The sequence below is a fragment of the Urtica dioica genome, chromosome 8 (assembly GCF_054948205.1).
Source record: "Urtica dioica subsp. dioica isolate 48M chromosome 8, U.dioica_male_clone48M_v1_H2, whole genome shotgun sequence".
Taxonomy (NCBI): domain Eukaryota; kingdom Viridiplantae; phylum Streptophyta; class Magnoliopsida; order Rosales; family Urticaceae; genus Urtica; species Urtica dioica.
The window spans coordinates 13,122,052-13,134,703 of record NC_142763.1 but is presented as its reverse complement, the minus strand read 5'-3'; the positions used below and the strand labels follow the sequence as shown (position 1 = coordinate 13,134,703).

Here is a 12,652-nt window from a genome sequence, read left to right as displayed (position 1 = left end):
TCAAAATTGAAAAAATTAAGTAAATTGTGCAAAATTTTCAAAGTTTTTGAACCAGTGGTACTAAAAAGAAAAATTATCAGTCAATGTCACAACACATAACACACTGCATATAGACCATTGGCGCAAATTAACCTTAAAGAGAATGGAAATATAAAGTTTTGCAACCAGTCAATCCCTAACTTCTTTTAATATTTTAGCTAAAGTTTTATTTTATTAAGAAATAACTCATCGGACCCGCAGTAAATTAGTTAACTGAAGAGTAGTAAATTTAATTTACTCTTTTAGCTAATTTAATTTACTATTTAGTTAATTAATTTATTGCGAGCATGGTGAATTATTTTCTTAATAAAAGAAATCTTGATTATTTTTTAAAAAGATGGTGAATTATTGAGATAATGACATAATTGCCCCCTTTTAAAAAGGCAAAATATGAGAGAAGTATGGTGAATTTGAGTAAGGGTATTAGAAATATGACTTATTTAAACCATTTTTGTTAAAATTATACAATAAACATCTGATAATTAAAAAAATTATCTCAAATTAACTAAGACATTAACAACGTATGCGTCATACAATTTTTATAATATTTGAATAGTTGTTATAATTTTGTTGAGTCAAAAGGTTCTTTAAATTTCACAAATACTCAATATGATAATTCCTAGAATACCTTTCCGTACACCTCACTTATTTTTATATCCATATATGATTTTGAATTTATTGTCTTATTCTAAATAAAAGTGTTAAAAGGCTAAATGAAACAGTAAACAATTAATTTAAGAGATTTGTAACAAAGTAGCCAATTTGAATGGAGGCAATTAAAATAATAGCCAAACTATCAATTTAATTAAGAGAATGGTCCATTTTATTTTGGATTCCAAAATTACCCTTCTTTTTATACGTTCCAGACCCAAACCCAAATTCCATTTATACATTCCCAGCCCCGACACAAAACGCGGTATTTTCTTCTTTTCTCCGCCCTTCTGCCACATCATTCTGTCGCTTCAACACCAGCGCGTTAAGCCATTACGACCACGACGACGGGGTTCGGAGCCTCGATGCCAACGATCCAGGTCTCGATCAGCCTCGCCGTGGACCACCCCACCACGGCCTCGGCCGAGCCTTTCCCCGGAGGATCGCCTCCCCGAGCCTCCTCTCCGTCAAGAAGATCTCGCTGGAGCAAGCCCTAGCGGCGCAGATTCAGGTCTCGATCTCGGGCGCCACGGAGTCCCACGGCGTCTTCTGAACCTCGTTGGCGGTGAGCCCGCCCTCGTATCCGATCTTCTCCATTGCCGATCTGAAGGCTCTCCTCCTCGCGGAGCCGTACACCGCCCTGCACTTCGCCTCATAGCCGGAATCCACCAGCGCCGTCTCCGATCTGATCGTCTCTTGCTCTATGTTGTAGACGATCTCCATCCCGAGGACCCGCGCGTAGTCGATCTTGTTCTTTATCGATTTCAGGAGGTAGTGGTCTCCGATCGTATTGTCGCAGGGCTTCGGCGGAGATCCGGTCACCAGGAGGATTCTTTCCCGGGCGCCGCCGGTCAGGCAAGGGAAGCTAGGGTTTCGGTCCAGCCACGTGGCTCGCTCCTCGTCCCAGTTCTGGATCTTCGGGCCGAGCATGTACGGCGATGATGACGTGGCGTTTAGGTCTGGATCGGGGTTGCTGGGATCGGAGTCAGATTGGAGCTCGGCGAAGATTCTTGGGGTCTCTTCGGCGATGCACTGGGACTCGGCGGAGGAGGAGGAAGAGCCTCTTCCGAATTTCAGAGTTTTCAGAGTTTTTTTTTTTTTTTTTTTTTTTTTTTTTTTTTTTCACGAAATATAGATTTTGGAGTTTAATCTGCATCTATGTGTCACTTGTATAAGAAAGCTCCGAATTCTCATCTGTTTATTTCTATACTTTATTCTTCATCTTGAAAATGGTCTAGAATATTTAAAATATTCACACAGAACAAAAGTTTTCATATTAACTGTAAAAATACTAGGAAATTTCACAAATTGTTGTGATTATCCTTTCAGATGGGTATATGTGTTTTAATATTTAGATTAAGACTATATTATGGGTATATTTGTTACGGGATACCGTAACAAATATGTAGTAAATCGGATTTACTGTTATATTTATCATTGAAATGAATGATTTACTCAATGATTAATATGATTTACTGTCGGATTTACTGTTCTTGATTGTTCACGGAAATAATTAGTAAATCGAATTTACTATTAGATTAACTAGTCCTCATCTCTAATACTTTTCCTGTTAAATTAACTAGAAAATGTTATGGTTAATCTGTAAATGTACCTAATAAGATTTACTGTAGTTTTTGTTATGGTTAATAAGATTTATTGTTGTTCTTGTTACGGTAAATAAGATTTACTATTATTCTTGTTGCGGTAAATAAGATTTACTGTTGTTCTTGTTACGGTAAATAAGATTTACTATTGTTCTTGTTACGGTAAATAAGATTTACTATTGTTCTTGTTACGGTAAATAAGATTTACTTTTGTTCTTGTTACGGTAAATAAGATTTACTTTTGTTCTTGTTACGATAAATAAGATTTATTTTTGTTCTTGTTACGGTAAATAAAATTTACTTTTGTTCTTGTTACGGTAAATAAGATTTATTGTTGTTCTTGTTACGGTAAATAAGATTTACTATTGTTTTTGTTACGGTAAATAAGATTTACTATTATTCTTGTTACGACAAATAAGATTTACTATAGTTTTTATTATTGTTAATTAGATTTTACTAATTTTTTTTTATTATGGATGATATTATTTACTATGATAGTTAATAATATTAACCTAAGGGTATTATTGGAATTTTGGAATGTTACTATGATAAATTGGCTATTTTCCTAAATATGTTAATAGTTGGGCTATAATTTTAAAGTAGGGGTGTTGTTTTGGCTAATTGTTTAGCCGGCCCTTAATTTAATTGCAAAAATGGTAAACATTTGAAAAAAAAAACAAATAAAACTATAAAATAAAAACATAAATGAGATATTTGAAGGATTAAGTTTGAAAAAAGGCACCAGAGTAAATTTGCTTTAAAAATATCATTTTTTTTTTTAAATATATTGCAGACTGCAGTTTGTTTATTTAATAACAATCCATTTAGAATCGTTGCATCCCAAAGCAAGATTGGATAGAGGATAAAAGAAGCGTAAATAAATTGCCGAGAACGATTATTTTGTCATATTATATATATATATATATATATATATATATATATATATATATATATATAGTAGCCAGTAGTACTCGATACCTCCTTGCTCTTTTCATACAAATCTCAAGTATTTCCTCCTCCCCTTTTTTACCGAAAAAAATACATTTTTTATATATAAATAATATTGAGGCATTTTAATAAACTCAGCAACAATGAACAAATGCTCCGGAATTAGAACGCTGCCCATCCAGCCGCAGTGGTCTTCGCTGATCCCGATCCTGTTCCCGAAGGAAGACTCCTCTGTAAAATCAGCAAAACCGACAATGTGGTGTTATACATGTTTGACCAAATATTCTAGGATGAATTCTAAGTTCTTCTACAAAGCTAGTTTCTTAAACTGATATCTCATTAGGAACAGCAAACCGTGTAAGCTGTGAAGGTCCCATCAAAGATAGGTAGGATTCCCATTAAATCTTTGAACACATAACGCGAATCTTTACTAGTACTCCTTTTGGGTTGGAAGGAATACGGAGAAGTGAATCAATCTTATCACAATAAGTGAATCACTCTTATCAATCTTGTCACAGAGACAGACGTCTTATTTGTTATTCTGATAGAAACTCGGACAGCCGAGCAAGTTTGCCTGTTATGTCCTTCTCTTTAATCGCTCTACAAGCAAGTATTGATCTTAACTTTTAAATTGCTAAAAGATCTTATATGCAAAGAAACTACAGATTGGATGGGTCAAAACTACAGCACCGAAAGTCTTTCTCTTAAAACAGGAACAAAATTGCAGGGCTTATCTTCTTACTCGTATATTGAAATTTCTATATCGTGAACAAGAACGCGTTATCATTTATCGAGCACAACACATTTCCAACGGAAATGAAAATCATGAGCTGGGCGTTACGTATGTACCTCGAGGGGAGAAAGATCTGATAACGAATCGCTGCCACGCTGTTTGGTTTCGTTAGAAGTGGATTTGAGAAGACCCACGCCACCATGGCTGGCCGGATCGTTCGCCGGAGGCGGCAACAGAGGAGACCTAATTTTCGAGGATCCCGGCGGAGGAGCCAATCCCACTACTTTGGTGCTTTTCACAGCCGCGGCCGAGATCATTCCAGTCCCAGTCACTGCCTTAGGCTTCACATTTATTCTTATAGTCTCACCTTCCTAACAATACCCCCAAAAAAGAAAACCATAACCATATCAAAATCTCCCACAATTCAAGTTATTAACAAATTAAATAAGCCTATCAGAATCTCCCAAATTAATTGGGAAAAATACCGCCATTATATCAAGGCTAAAAAGAAGCAAACTTTCTGATCTGTATGGCTTTTCTATTCATTGTAAATATATGCAAATTTGCTCAAATTGGTGAAATAGAAGAAGAAAGAATAAAACTTAACCAAATCAAAACCTCCCACAATTCAAGTTATTAACAATTTAAAAAAAAATAAAACTGTTTCTGGTCTCTAGGTTCTAAAATCCCCAATCAGAAAAATGCTTTCTGATCCGTATGGCTTTTGTCAAGTTGGCGTAATAGAAGAAGAAAGAGCGAAATCACCTTCAACCTGTGATTCACGGCGGGGTGAATATCGATCCGATCATCATCGGACGCAGCGGAGCCAGCGGCGGAAGCGTCGGCCTCCTTCTCGTCCTCTCTCTTCGCGTACTTCTCGTGGTCGGAGAGAGCGACATTGAAGTCGAAGGCTTCGTTCCGCTCGGCGAAGCCCAGGCCGACGAAGGCGTGCTTTCCGTGGCCGTCCTCGATCTTGAGCACGAAGTAGCGGGACGAGTCGAGGACGGTCTCTACGGAGGCCTCGCGCGCGCCGGCGGTGACGAAGCAGGCGGCGAATAGGTCGCCGGAGTTTGGGTCCTCGAGGCGGATCTCGCAGCGCCGCGTTCCGCCGGAGACGACGCGGAGGCGGCCGGACCAGATCTTGTCGGATTGGAGCCACTCGCCGCACTTGTAGCCGCCGGAGGTGCTCCGCGGAGGGATTTTGTAGACCTGGACCTCGCGGACCACGAGAAGCGTGTGCTCGAACGACTCTTCCTCGTCGTCGAACGACATTGTTGATTCTGGAGTGTGTTCGAAGGTTTGTTGTGTGTGGGTTTGGAGAAATCTGAGGGGTTGATGATATCGCGTGGGTTTGAAGACTCGGTTTTCTTTGAAAGGTCAACTCGCCGATTATGAAAGAGCACCTATTATTTTATATCCCTCTCTACTCTTTCTCTATAATTATATATTATTATCATAATTATACTCTTGATCCCATATTCGTTTATGTGTTTGGTGCTCATAGCATTCTGTTTTTCAACCAATAAATACCCATCCAATTTCAAATGGAATATTTAAAATCATATATTTTGAAACTTTAATTATATTAGTAACAGATAATAAGATAACATGTATTGCTAAGTGTCGTGGGCTGCCGAGATTCCTACATTTCACTTTGAAAATAAGGTAATTACGTAAGGTGACATAGCGAATATTGAAAAGTTAATAACCACGGTAATTTATGTTGGAAGCTACATGGGATAACAAGGGAATGTGTAGCTTGAAAATAATCAAATGATGTGTGTGAATCTTTATTTTATGCGAATGAGCGGAATGTATATAGTCATCAAATTAGTTATCAAAGATAGAATAAAAGAGAGCAAAAAAAAAAAAAAAAAATCCTCTCGCTGCATACTTGTAACGTTTGTTTGTACAAGATCAATAATAGAGTTCTCTCTCAGTGTGGTTATCACGTTCTTACTATATTTTTCTGAATTAATATGTTAATATGTTCAGTTCGTAACAGCTTGGTATCAAAAGTAAAAGATGACTCGTATCAAAGAAAATTTACTTTAAGTGGTATAAGATATTCCAACTTTATAGGGGAATATATCGCTCTTGAGTGTGAGTCTGGTGATAGACAAACATCATTTGATGGAATAAAACTGAGGTGATCTTGGGTGGAGGGGGGGAGGTGATGAAGATTCCTCGAAAGCCTCAACATGACATTAACTCAAAACTCACCACTATTTGAGATCTTCATCTTGAGCTCTAACATGCGGTGAGTAAGTTGGGCGAAGGATTTCACTAACCGATAATTAAATCAATCACCTTCAAAGAGACCGATTGAAGAGTAGAGGCAAACTTGAAACCGACAATATATTGGTCAAGAGAACCATTTTCGGCGTAAGTATAGGAACTACGCTGCGAGAAGCTCATATGCAGTATTTTGTTACTAGTCGCCAAGTCCTTGGTGTCAACTATCATTTCTGGCCGTCAAGTACACTTTGCCGCCTACTCAAGATGGCCGGCAACACCTTACCATCAACCACTTTGGCAGCCAACCTCCATCTTGACGCCAACCCAAAGTGTCTCCAATTAGGATTGCCGCCAACCCCAAACAATGTCACCAAGACACCATGCCGCCAACTCCAAATGGCCAAATGCTCCATGACGACGCCAACCACAATGTGCCATCAAAGCTTGCCGCCAACTCTCTTGTGTCACAAAGGGTTGCCGCCAACTCTCTTATGACACCAAGAGTTGCCGCCAACCTCATTCCAGACAGCCACACCATGATCCACAAACCTCTAAGGCTCAAAACAAGTCCTCCATGTGCCTCCAAAGTGCTATAAATACCCATGTCACTCTCATTGCAGAGTAAGTTCTCTCAATTTATAAAAACTCTACACAATTGACACTCCAACTTTCTCTCTCTCTCTCTCTCTAGAAAATATAGAGACGATTACAAATCGTTCACCGAGAACATAATACAACACGACTAATGTTGAGCGTTTGAGCGCGGGCCGAGGAAAAATCCTATGAGTTCCTCTAGATTTAAGTTTTATTTTTCTTAGGTGAAGGTGCGAGGATTCGAAGGCTCGATGAAGAACACGAAGGAATTGAAGACCCAAGAACAACTCGGAGATCCGAAGACTCGACGATGAACGCGAGAAGCACAAAGGAGATTCATTGACGAAATGAAGACCATGAGAAATGAAGACGATGAGAAAAGAAGAACTTCACCACACATAACCTACGTGCAATATAGTGTCCATCCCTCGATCGAACCACGGACGATTCTGAATGCTAATCTAAAAACGCGATTAACAATTGTGTAATTCAATATACGTCAAAATACATTTGTAAATACGAACAAAAAATTAGTTTGAAAATAGATTGTGATTATTGAAAATTTGAAAGTGAATGTGAGACAAAATAAGATAGATTGATTGATTTAGAGCATTACAGTTGAGAATGAAAAAAAAAAAAATATTGAGGTTAAAATGTATTTGAATTATAACTTAGGCTTTACAGAGGCTATTTTTGAAATTTTGTATATATTGATTTTAAAATTTCTACAAACAATTTTTTCAAACTTTGAAGAAGGTGGTTCTTTAAACACCTCATATTTCAAATATTCTATAAATACCATTTTTTTTAATGATTTCACTGAAATTTTTAATGAAATTACGAACAACTAATAAAAAATTGAAATGAATATGTAAAAAGAAAAAAAAAAGTATTAACTGTAAAACGACAAAAAAAAAAAAAAAAAAGAATTACAAAAACAAAGATCTTTTTATAACAAAATGATGTATTCTCAAAATAAGAATCAGAAATGTGGTATTCTCGGAGAAAAAGTTTTATAATGAGGTAGTTTCATTCTAAATTATAATGATTTATTATTATTAATTTTTTTTATAGAGAAAATCGGCTAAAACCTTCGTCTTAAAGCCCTAGTATTTGTTCACATAGCCTTTCTATACTCTTTCCACCCCGTTCGCTGCGACTAACCCTAACTCCGATTCTCCAACTTTCGACACTCCTGGTTAGCTCTCTCTCTCTCTCTCTCTCTCTCTCTCTCTCTGAAGCTGTTAATAATCGGTCTTTAGGTTGCAGGGTTTAACAGCGTAATCAAAATGTATCTCCAGTTTTACATCAACGACAATGGCGATAAAGTCTACACAACCAAGGTATTTCCATCTCTTGTCAATTTCTTTTTTTGTCATGCAAATATCTCTTCTTGGGCACTTTGGTATATTGATTCAGTCCTGAATCTGAGTCCGAATTCATGTAGAACAAGGCTTTTAGCTGTTTGTTGCTTATGCACACGTGTCCATCATATGATTTTTCGCAGTCTAGGCTTTCGATTTTCTGGTGTATCGTCTGTCTTGGCTGATTAAAACTCGTGTTCTGTAAATTTGCACAAAAAATGGTATCAATTCTAGTGTTTTTTTTTTAGTTAATATAGAACGGTATTGACGAAGTTTGAAATATACCTTGAAATCAGGATTTTGGTAGGAATAAGAAGTGTCAAGCAATTACTTACAAGGCAGTATTCTAAAACTTTGAAACGTTGAGTATATATTTTCTGAATCTCACTAGATATTGGTCATTGGTCTTTGACATATTAGTGAGAAACTAATGTTCTAAATTATTTTCGTTGATTTATGATTTGTTAGTACAAATGATTAATCTTCACTTTGTTTCTGTTTGTTTGCAGAAAGAATCGCCGGTGGGTTCACCGACGCAATCTGCTCATCCTGGTATGATAACCATTACTTCATACTTTCTATTTTTATACTTCATTACTAGTCTTACTATTTGATAGGTGTTTATGAGTGGTGTGTAATCTTATTTACCCAACGGTTATGGACTTGTTTGTTTTTTCACTTGTTCAAAATTTGGAAACCAGAAAAAGCTATTCTTTCTAAGCCCACATAATTGACCGAAAATGACTGATTCTATGTTATTGGTCCGTTTTCTCTCTAAAGTTTAACAGGCACCTTGTTGAATCAGTCTAATTAAATCAATCAACCAGATGACCTTTCCAATCGATTCTCTTCAAACTTTTTTTTTTCCTGCTGATAATTCTCTTTAAGCTACCTATATGGAGCTCAATCTAAGGCGAAATGGTATTTAGAAAGACTTAAGTAAATCTTTTCTTTCAGAAGAGCTACATAACTAAGCAGAATTTCTTCATGAGTTTGTGTCGGTGACTAGGTTGTAAAATATTTTCCCCAAATGAAAACAAAAATCTCAGGTCTGGAGCAAGTTGTGTTGTTTTAGTAAAATGGTCGTTTGTTTGCATCCACGACTTGTCTTTGCATTCAATTAATTCATTCGATCAGCAATGTGGCTTTGTTATTATGCATCGTGTTTATTATCTGATACGTTCGCTTGGTTTTTAAAAATTTTGATTCCCGTTTTTTGGCAGCCCGGTTCTCACCCGATGACAAGTACTCGAAGCAGAGGGTTCTCCTGAAGAAGCGCTTTGGGTTATTGCCGACCCAACAAGCTGCTCAAAAGTATTGAACGGCTAAACCTTTGTATCGCCTAGTTTGTAATAGTAGTAGTGCCTGTGCCTTTTCTTCTACTCCGAGCATTCTGTGATAGATTGGTGTGCCTTGCGAATCAAGTTAAATGTGTCGGTTTCTATTTTGGATCATAGTTGATTGTTGGCTCATTACAGTAATGAAAAAAATGTAGTTTCATGTCTCTTGAGTCTTGAAGAAACTTCCTTTTCGTACCTTGTTGGAGACATTAAGACTTGCTTTAAGTCGATAATGAATGGGATATAAGTGTGAGTATGTGGTATGTGTTTCTAAAGCAAATCATGTCTTTATACTAAATTTACGGTAACATCAGAAATGTGTCTGGCATATTTGTCAAAGGATTTATATAATGTTGAAATAAGAAAAATTCATAGGCTCCCTGAGATTTTTTTCTTCCAAGTTAGCCCCCCCTTGAAAAACTCCGTCCCTGGTCAACGTGTATTGTGTACACAAAACTAATCACCAAACTTTTGCCCTCCAAAAACATCTTTTAACATGGATATTGGGTACGTGAATATCGTTATAGTGGCTTACTCTTCCTTTTTGTTTTTTTTTAAAGAGAATTCTGTAACATAAAAGTAATTTATGGGTATGGCCATCCAAGGAATAAAGAAGAATTGACACGTTGATTTTTTTTTTTTTTTTGAGCAAGACTTATTATTGAAAGGCTTTTTGATGGTCATATCGACTGGGTATTACGATTCTGAACTCTTTATAAGGCTTGTGGGTTACTCCTCTAATTACCAAGCTTGGTTTTAGATGGAACCCCACAATGTTCCCCAGGATGTGAGAGAGAGAGATGAAGACGAAGGGACTCGCTCCTACGGCAGCCATGGACGCCATTAGAGTACGGACGTGGAAGAAAGAACCCTGATTTGGTTGGGTATCTTGAATCAGTATTAGGCATAGCAACGTCGCCGATCCACTTTCCGTCGAGGTTTCTTGAAGCGTCATGAAACAGACAATGAAGAAGAAACAAATTTTGGATTTGGGGGCGAAACGTATCGTATGAACCATCTCTGTCGATGAAGCTTCATTATCCGGCATCATAGCAACAAAAAGGAAGCCTGAAGCCTTGACACTTTAACACGGCGGGACTCGCCGGAGAAGATCTTGAATGTTGACACGGCGGGAATTCGCCGGATTGGGATCTTGAACCCGTTGATACGACGTTGAATCGCCGAAAAAAAGATCTTGAAGTCTTGACAAAGCGGAAAATCGCCAGAAGAAGATCTTGAAAGTGAACACGGCTTGAATCGCCGGAAATAGATTCTTGTTGATGAAACGGCTTGAAATTCGCCGGACTAGAATCTTGATAAAAATACTCCGAACTTCCAATGCGCTCCGTCGATGTAGCTTCTTCCGTCGATGAAGCGATGGTGAGAAGAACTTGAAATCGAGAAAAAGAGGCGCCAAATAACCGGAATACTCGGAGGTAAAAGAAAATTGACCTTCGTGAAATTCCACCGGGCTCGCGTCGGAGATCTTTTCCGATCGTCGAGGAAATCGGGGAAGACGAAGTAGATTTCTCTAACCTAGAAAATCGAATGCGGAAATTCGCTCTGATACCATCTTAAAGGTGTAGGGTTCCATCTAAAACCAAACTTGACAATTAGAGGAGTAACCCACAAGCCTTATAAAGAGGCTAGGATCGTAACACCCCGTCGATGTGGGACTTCCTGATACACCCCCCTCACGCCCATGATTGAACAACTGGTGCGTGAAGTTTGTAGAAACGGGTGGCCCAACATCGAGAATAGGTTTGGCTCTGATACCATGTTAAAGTATCATGGGGTTCCATCTTAAAACCAATTGACAATAGGAGGAGTAACCCATGACCTTTATAAGGAGCACAAAGGATACATCTCCAGTCGATGTGGGACTTCCTGATAAAGATGTAAGTATTTTTGCTTAATTCAAACGTTTCTTAGTATTAGTATGTAAATGGTTTGACTAATAATTTATTTATTTTTCCCTCCTAATAAATTTTGATGAGTTCTTGGCCTAAATCATTCTGCCATAAAAATTTAACACAAAGAGATGACTTTTCCCACCGATTCTCATCAAACCTTTTCTTTTGATAAGTAATACGTATGGATGCAAATGCTACACAAGCTCATTGTGAATTTAAATTGACAAGGTAGTTCAAACTTCAAAGCAAGAAAGAATTCAGTCAAAATTATTGTCAGAAGAGTTACAAACCTAAGCAGAATTTCTTCATCGTTTGGGGTCAGTCGTAATTCTTTTTCTCCAAGGTTGCAACGAAAAGAAAAATGAAATCTCTTAGGTCTAGAGCAAGTTGTGTTTTTCTCTACGTGTAATATATATATGGTTTGCTGTACTATGACTTGTCTTTGTAGTTTGTTCTAATTCATTCACTTGTTCAGCAATACGGCTTTGTTAATTTGTCTCATGTTTCTTATCAGATTGACCGGCTTGGACTTGGAATATTAAGCGATATGAATGTTATTTTCTCGCGTACATCAACGCTCCAAATATCTCTACGATACTATCTTGCAGACTTTTTGCACTTCAAAAACATATTTGTAGGTTCTCGTTGAGTTACGCAAGAGCTAACACCAAGCTTAGGTAACTAATCTTTGTCTGCGGGTTTTATTTTTCTTCTATTCTTGCAAGTCTTAGCTTGGGTGTTTTTGTTGTGGAAATTGCTTTTGGTAGTGCTTTCTTTAAACTAATCGGAGGAATAAGTTTTTTTTGTCGCAAAAATATATATTTTTTTAAGGGTGAAGCGGCTATATAGTCAAATAGAACTTAAGCTTTTACAAAATAGTCATAGTTTGTCAACTATAAGCAAACTAGCCAACTTAATCTAGGTTGGATTAAATTTAATCCCAACGAACTATAAAGACAGAATGTAAGGTTTATGATGGTTGGATTAAAATTAATCGAGGCAGGATTAAATTTAATGACAATCTGGAAATCCAACAGATCTGAAGCAGAACCGAAACGAGGATCTGAAGCAGAACCGAAACATCTCCTTCTTCGGCGACGCGATTCTTGCGTCCTCGATTCTCGTGATGTTCCCGATCGCTCCGACGGCGGCGGCGGAACCGGATCGCCTTCAGGGCGCGCAACCGGCAGCGACGGCTCTACACCAACGGAGGGGGCGGGGCCTACTG

At 37.7% G+C, this 12,652-nt stretch overlaps 2 protein-coding genes across 3 annotated transcripts; one reads left to right on the top strand and one right to left on the bottom strand.

The window, feature by feature from the left end:
* Positions 1–3,176: 3,176 nt before the first annotated feature.
* On the bottom strand, positions 3,177–5,492 carry ABCI18 (non-intrinsic ABC protein 4). Its single transcript, XM_089624461.1, has 3 exons — positions 4,741–5,492; positions 4,092–4,346; positions 3,177–3,473 (listed from the first exon to the last, which is right to left on the bottom strand). Exons 1-3 carry the CDS (start codon positions 5,245–5,247, stop codon positions 3,405–3,407), a joined length of 831 nt encoding a protein of 276 aa, XP_089480587.1. The 5' UTR covers positions 5,248–5,492; the 3' UTR covers positions 3,177–3,404.
* A 2,365-nt stretch (positions 5,493–7,857) lies between these two features.
* NOP10 (nucleolar RNA-binding Nop10p family protein) lies at positions 7,858–9,767 on the top strand. 2 transcript variants are annotated; one of them, XM_089621665.1, is made up of 4 exons: positions 7,858–8,005; positions 8,070–8,150; positions 8,681–8,723; positions 9,395–9,767. In XM_089621665.1, exons 2-4 carry the CDS (start codon positions 8,097–8,099, stop codon positions 9,490–9,492), a joined length of 195 nt encoding a protein of 64 aa, XP_089477791.1. In that variant the 5' UTR covers positions 7,858–8,005; positions 8,070–8,096; the 3' UTR covers positions 9,493–9,767. The 2 variants fall into 2 exon arrangements, with proteins under 2 accessions (XP_089477791.1, XP_089477792.1); XM_089621666.1 differs by having other exon boundaries at positions 7,859–8,005; positions 8,077–8,150.
* Positions 9,768–12,652: the final 2,885 nt, after the last annotated feature.

Coding starts and splice junctions, on each gene's coding strand:
- ABCI18 (XM_089624461.1), bottom strand. CDS start 5,247: ATGTCGTTCGACGACGAGGAAGAGTCGTTCGAGCACACGCTTCTCGTG. Junction 4,347..4,740: donor CCGTGAATCACAGGTTGAAG/GTGATTTCGCTC, acceptor GGGTATTGTTAG/GAAGGTGAGACTATAAGAAT. Junction 3,474..4,091: donor CAGATCTTTCTCCCCTCGAG/GTACATACGTAA, acceptor CTGATTTTACAG/AGGAGTCTTCCTTCGGGAAC.
- NOP10 (XM_089621665.1), top strand. CDS start 8,097: ATGTATCTCCAGTTTTACATCAACGACAATGGCGATAAAGTCTACACA. Junction 8,151..8,680: donor ATAAAGTCTACACAACCAAG/GTATTTCCATCT, acceptor GTTTGTTTGCAG/AAAGAATCGCCGGTGGGTTC. Junction 8,724..9,394: donor GACGCAATCTGCTCATCCTG/GTATGATAACCA, acceptor GTTTTTTGGCAG/CCCGGTTCTCACCCGATGAC.